Source organism: Tiliqua scincoides, chromosome 5 (genome assembly GCF_035046505.1).
Source record: "Tiliqua scincoides isolate rTilSci1 chromosome 5, rTilSci1.hap2, whole genome shotgun sequence".
Taxonomy (NCBI): Eukaryota; Metazoa; Chordata; class Lepidosauria; order Squamata; family Scincidae; genus Tiliqua; species Tiliqua scincoides.
In genome coordinates, this window is record NC_089825.1 from 97,487,580 (window position 1) to 97,494,726 (window position 7,147).

The 7,147-nt window shown below is 49.6% G+C and overlaps 1 protein-coding gene across 1 annotated transcript; it reads left to right on the forward strand.

Moving 5' to 3' along the window:
• Window positions 1–477: 477 nt before the first annotated feature.
• Window positions 478–6,839, forward strand: LOC136652482 (vomeronasal type-2 receptor 26-like). The gene is made up of 2 exons (XM_066629422.1): window positions 478–484; window positions 5,929–6,839. Exons 1-2 carry the CDS (start codon window positions 478–480, stop codon window positions 6,837–6,839), a joined length of 918 nt encoding a protein of 305 aa, XP_066485519.1.
• The last annotated feature ends 308 nt before the right edge of the window (window positions 6,840–7,147 follow it).

Here is a 7,147-nt window from a genome sequence, read left to right on the forward strand (position 1 = left end):
GGATTTAATAAGCCTGCCTATGTAAACCGCCTTGAATAAAGTCTTGAATAAAGACCAAGAAAGGCGATATATAAATACTGTATATTATTATTTATTATTATTTATCAGGCACTTCCACGGTTCCTTCTCCATTTCAGTCCACAAAAATGAAGTGCCTGGATTTTCCACCTTTCTCCAGACATTTGACCTTCACCACCACCAGAAGTATTTTTATTTGCAGGACTTCTGGTCTGTTGCATTTGGGTGTTTAACACCAATCACCTATCCCTACGTTACTGGACGGGATTTCAAGAACTGTACAGGGGAAGAAAAGCTGGAGAATCTTCCTGGGACAGAGTTTGAAATGAGCATGTCTGCTGAGAGCTACAGTATCTACAATGCAGTCTATGCCTTGGCACACACTTTACATGCCATGCACTCATCCAGACAGAGAAAGAAGGTGCAAAGACTCAAGCTGGATTTTCAGATGATAGCGCCATGGGAGGTAATGGAAAAGTTTTTTCTTTCAGCACTATTGCAGGAACTTGCCTGCTGTTTATACATACTCTTAGGAAACAATGGCATAGCTATGGTGGGCTTGGGGGATTCATTGCCGCCAGCTGTCTCCACTAGGGCTTTCTGACGGCTCACATGGCCTGCACCATATTCAGAGTGAGATTGGGGATGCTAGCAGCTCAACGCAGGGCAAGGGGAATGCAGTCCCCTTACCTCGGGTAATGCTGCGGCTGCCCCAATGGAACTACTCAGATCTGCACCACCTAAAGAGATGATACAGACCTAAGCAACCTGGGACCTGCCCCACTTCACCTGGGACCAGAGTTAGGATCCAGCACAAATGCCAGATCCTGGTCCCACCCCCTGCTCATCCACAGACTGCTCACATGCCTGCCCACCGCCTGCGCGCTACCCACCCTTCCCCCACATCAGAATGCCTCCTTCCCACCCTCCCCCACTCCCAAGCCCCCATGCCGGCCTGACTTGGCCGGTGCAGACTTATTGTTCCTCTGGCCTCTGGAGGCTGGTGCACATGTGTGCACCAGCCTTCTGACTCCCAACGTGTTATGAAAGTGCCTTTTAGCACTTTTGCTACATCTCTGAGCTGTTGCAAGGGACTTGCAGCAGCCCATCTCCAGGTAAGAATTGCTCCATAGGCTGAGTCAGAGTTAGAACATAAGAACAGCCCCACTGGATCAGGCCATAGGCCCATCTAGTCCAGCTTCCTGTATCTCACAGCGGCCCACCAAATGCCCAAGGGAGCACACCAGATAACAAGAGACCTCATCCTGGTGCCCTCCCTTGCATCTGGCATTCTGACATAGCCCATTTCTAAAATCAGGAGGTTGCGCATACAAATCATGGCTTGTACCCTGTAATGGATTTTTCCTCCAGAAACTTGTCCAATCCCCTTTTAAAGGCATCCAGGCCAGATGCCGTCACCACATCCTGTGGCAAGGAGTTCCACAGACCAGCCACACGCTGAGTAAAGAAATATTTTCTCTTGTCTGCTCTAACTCTCCCAACACTCAATTTTAGTGGATGTCCCCTGGTTCTGGTGTTATGTGAGAGTGTAAATTTAACTGCCCCGCTGACACCAGCCCAAGAACCAGGATCACTAGCGGGATTCCCTGGGCTAAATCCCTCTTCTTTGTAACATGAACTATTTAGTGGGCTCTCTTTAATTCCCCTCCTTTACTCCCTATAAGAGAGCAATGATACCCAGATACCTCAGAGAGAACCAAATGAAAAGAAATACAGAGTTTATTAAGATCCATTAATTATAGCAAACTAACAAAAGGGGCTTCTGCACAATCCAGATGCAGTTGGCTAAAGGTACAACAGATATAGGAAGCTCCCAAACCTGCAGGACTTCCCCAAGGCAGAACCCTTTGGGAACTTGCTGAAAACAACTACGAAGAAAAGATAAAAATCTAAATAATGCAGTCTAAGAGCCCAATCATGAGCTTGGCAGCGCTCGCACGCACTCCAGATGCTCGCACGCACGTCCCAGATGTGCTGTCAGCATCAGTTACGCCGGGCTACCACCCATGCTATCCCAGTGCTGGGTTAGCTCCAGGTTAGTGCAGGGCGGGCTTGGAGCCTCCGCCGCTCGACGGTCTCATGGACCGCTGAGCCATGGCATGGGAAGTGGGGGCAGAGAAGGGGGTGGGGAGGAGGCATTCCAGGGTGGGGGGAGGCCGGTGGGGGGGCGGAGAGATGGTGGGGGAGGAGGGGCGGGGAGAGGGTGAGCGGGAGGTGTGAGCGGGAGAAGGGGGTGGGGAGGAGGCGTTCTGGGGAGGGGGAGGCCAGTGGAGGGTGGAGAGAGGGTGGGGAGAGGCATGATGGGGAGGTGGCACGGGGAGAGGGCGAGCAGGAGGTGTGCCGGGGGAGGGAACGGGGAGGCAGGAGGCGGATCCAGTGGAACTCATGTAGGCTTGGCACCCTACACAAACGCCTCTTATGGTCGGCCTCTTGTTCGGCGGTAAAGTGAGTAGCCCCATTGCGGGGCTGCTTCCCTTATCCGGGAGAAGGGGAAAAAAGTCCCCTTCTCCCAAGGCGCTGCCCGCGGCAGGCTGAGGCGCACAGGATGAGGTGGCAGCCATTCTTGGTGCTGCTGCAGCCGCGCGCCAGGCAGCTCAGGATTGGCTGCCCCTCTTTTTCTAACTGGTCAGGATTAATCCAACTTCTCTCATTTACTCATTCCGCCAGAGTAAAGCGAACTCTCCCTTAGGTCTCACCCATCAGGAAGACAACAAAGTTCCTATCTCTAAAGAATTTTACCCTCTTCTCTGATAAGCCCAACCATTCTCACCTGACTCCTTTGCACCCATGGAGCCCCAGCCATGGCAGCACAGAATCCAGGAGTCCCGTGTTGGGCTGCGCAGGATCCAGTGGAGCTGAGCTTCGCCTGTCCCACACGCCTCCCCCCACGCTCCCTCCCCCACCCTCTCCTCCCTCCCCCACCTCCCCCCACCTCGGAACCTCTCCCTGCCGCCTCCCCTCCAGCCCCCACTCCCCTCTCCGCCACCCAGCAGTCCAGGCGAGTGCAGAACACGGGCTCAGCACCGGAGTTGGCCCAGCACAGGCTTGGACTGGGCGACCTCCGTCTCTGGGCCTGTGGCATGTTTGTGACAGTGTATGCCAGCGTGCCAGGCTCTGGATCAGGCCCTAAGCTGCTATTGTAGCTGTTCCTTCATCTTTCAGGTCCTGATGTTCTGTTTGTTTCCCATGTAAATACTTGCTCTGTTATTTAATGGTCTTCCTGGTCACCTGGTGGTGGCAACAGCTCCCTACAGAGCCGCCTCTTGGTTGCCATTTTTATTTCCCATTTTGCCTGAGATGCCATCTAATGTACATGCCTTGAAAGCCTGGGATGTGCATCAGGCAATGCATCTCACTCGAGGGCGTCTCTTCTTCAGGAGTGCTGCGTCCACTGAGTGTCCTAAAGAGCACTTCCCTTAAAGCCTACAGGAGCGGCCCTAGAAAGGGACACTTTCAGATCTCTGTCTAATGAAGGGGAGAAATCCAAAATTCCGTCTAACCTCATGAAACTACTTCTTGTGCATGTAAGGCAAATTCATCTCCTTCTCTGTCTCCGGAGCTCAAAGCAGAGGGGAAGTACTCACTGAGTAAAACGGGAAGCTGACCTGCCCCCAATATTCCTAGACCTTAAATGAAAAATTTTAGAATGGATACAGAGGAATGGTTTTAATCTGAGTGCAGATTAGAGTGGGGCAGATAATTTTTAAAGTTGGCAAAAATGATCCAGATCAATTTTTTTTTTACTGGTAGCAGTTTAGAGATGAGCCTTTTCCAATCTACTGTTTTTAGAAGTGTATTACCCTGGCATCAAACAGAAAAGGGGGCAGAAGTTAAGAGTTTTAGTGGACGTAGAGCCCAATGCTGAACTCTGCACGCCTGTTTACCTCTGGCACGCATTGTCATCAATGTGCTGTAGGGCACATTTGCAGAGCTTAGTGCTGGCCGCCCAGTGCGAGCTGGCGCTGGGCTAGCACAGGTGAAAACTCACTGCTCAGTCGCTCGGCGGTTGCCCAAACCTCCAGGCAGCGGAGAGGTAGGTGGGGGTGAGGGGGGAGGCAGAGTGGAGCTGTTCAAGGGTGGGGGGAGGCAGGGGTGGGCGATAGGTGGGGAGGAGGCATGCCGGGGGGAAGGAGCAGGGTGGCAGGAGAGCAGGACTGGTAGAGTTCAGCTCCACCACAGCCAGCTCCATGTTGGGCTGCGCAGCCAGAGCTGCTGCAGAATTGAGTATCCCCATTCTGGGGCTACTGTCCTTACCTGGGGGAATGTCCCCTTCCCCCGAGGAGCTGCTAGAGGCTGTCCAGTTGCGCTCAGGATGCTGCAGCAGCCATTTTTGCACATGGCAGCCCCGTGCTCTGGGCAATTCAGAATTGGGCTGAAAGTCACTGTAATTTGGCCCATTCATAAATCCCCCCAAATGAAGTAAGAATGAGAACTTTGGCATTTTTTAAGCCCAAGGACTTGCCTTCATGAGTCAATGCAATGGAAACCTTTCAGTGGAATATTAACCCCTGTAATTACCTGTTGATGTTCATGGTGTCAAGATGCACCTGTAGGCCATTCCCATTGTCAGCAAGGTCCATCTGCTTCACGCATTAGCACAGTGATTTTCAACCTTTTCCATCTCTCTGCACACTGGCAAAGCACTAAAATGGTCAAGGCACACTATCGGTTTTTTGACAATTGACAAGGCACATTGTGTTGTCAATGGGGGCTCACATCCCCCAATGGTCCTATTGATAAATGACCCTCTCCCAAATTCCCATGGCACACCTGGCAATCGTTTGCGGCACACCTGTGTGCCACGGCACAGTGGTTGAAAATGGCTGCATTAGCATTTTGCACCCTAATTTTGCAGAGCTAGTTTATTTACTCCAGCCCAGTAAGGTTTTCAGAGGGCCAGAAAAAAAAAATTAAATATAAAATTTAAATAAATATATTAGAGATGGAACTTAGATGAATAAATAAATTAATGAATGGGTTCATTCATTCAACCTCTCGGGCCCTCAGAACATCCTCCAGACGCAACTAGAGCACAGCTTCAGTCGTGTTTGGTTGAGCGGACCAAAGGCTTTCACAGGACAAGAGGCTGACTGTGGGCTGGATAGAGGCTCACTGCAGGCCACTTCTGGCCCCCAGGCTGGGGTTTGGAGACCCCTGCTCTAATCCAATCACAGGCGATTCCAATTTCAATGAGCCAGGCAAGCCCTGACGCTTAAAAAGTTGCTAATTGTTCTCAACAAGTGTATGTGTGGGGGAAAGAAAGGTTTGTTTTTTAAAAGAATCCTGCCTCCACTAATAATGGATGATTCAAAGTCTTATTAGCCATACCATCATCACAGCTCAGTCAGCTCTCTGCAAATCCAGAGAAAAGAGCCTAGAAAAAAAATTCTTAACATGTGGCTTTTGCTACTGTTTCCACTGCTTGCCACAGTCAAAGAAAAGCACAGCTCTGTGCATTTGTGATTTTACAGAAGTTTTCTTTGCACGTGTGGATATTTCTGCTCCCTGGCAATGCCATGGGATTTCCATGTGGAGGGAAGCTGAGATACTGCGATTATTCCGTTCCTACTCAGAGCAACCTCCATTGCCAACAAATAACAATAAGCTGATAGGCCTCAAATTGGCTGGGGAATTGGGGTCACCTTTTTTAAAGATTGTTCAAAGTGTTGTACCCAGACAGAAAAGGGAATCTGGGCTGAGTCGCCCCCTTCAAATCTTTGTGAGCCTGTTACAATTGTCCAGAAAGCCCTACAATCTCCTTTGAGTTCAATGGGATAACTATAAGGTGGGTCTGTTTGCGGCTTGGGGTAATTCTATTGCAGCCTGAGGCTTGAGGTGATTAAATTCTACAGAGTTCTCTCATAGAGTGGATATCTCTGTTTCTTTCAGATGTGAATCAGTGTGATGAGTGTCCTAAAAATCAGCATTCAAACCAGCATCAAAATCAATGCATCCCTAAAGGCATCACTTTTCTAGCCTATGATGAACCTTTGGGCATGGGTTTGGCTATCGCTGCACTTTCTTTTTCTCTGCTCACAGCTTTGCTGCTTGGAATCTTTATGAAATATCAAGACACTCCCATTGTCCGGGCCAACAATCGGGATCTGACCTACCTTCTCCTGATCTCCCTCGTGCTCTGTTTCCTTTGCACCTTCATGTTCATTGGACGACCCGGCAGGATGACCTGCCTCCTTCGACAAGTCATTTTTGCCAATGCCTTTTCTCTTGCTCTTTCTTGTGTATTTGCTAAAACCATCACTGTGGTTCTGGCATTCATGGCCACACATCCGGGGAGCAAGATGAGGAAATGGGTGGGAAAGAGCCTGTCCAAATGGGTGATCCTTTTTTGCTCTCTCATTCAACTTGGAATATGTGGCAGTTGGCTAGTGGCATCTCCTCCTTTCCCAAATCTTGATATGTTCTCCCTACCTGGGCAGATCATAGTGGAATGTAACGAGTGCTCAGGCGCCATGTTTTGCAATGTCTTGGGTTACATGGTTTTTCAGGCCATTGCCAGCTTCACTGTGGCCTTCTTAGCCAGGAAGCTGCCTGACACTTTTAATGAGGCCAAGTTCATCTCCTTCAGCATGTTGGTATTCTGCAGTGTCTGGGGGTCCTTTGTCCCAACCTACCTGAGCACCAAGGGGAAGTACATGGTGGTCGTGGAGATCTTCTCCATTTTGGCCTCCACTGCTGGGTTGCTGGGTTGTAATTTTGCCCCTAAAATATACATTATTCTGCTGAGGCCAGATGTGAATACCAAGAAACTCTTCTTGAAGAAAAGGAATTCTGTCAACTAGCCACGCATACTTTCTAATTATGTAAATTTTTCCTGCGTATTATCTACAAAGATCACAGTCCTATGTGTCCTATGAGTGATATATACAATCCTGCATATATGCATAACCCCAGTGATGTCGCTAAGGGGGTGCGGACGGTGTGGACTGCAATGGGTGATGCGCACAGGGGGTGACATGCTAAAATTGCAGTGCTTAGGAGTAACCCCATCATATTATATACTGTTGGATGCAGAATTTTGAGTGGAATGCAATACAAAAAAACAGAGTGAAATATCTCCATTCTATCAAAAGTTATGGACAAAAACTGG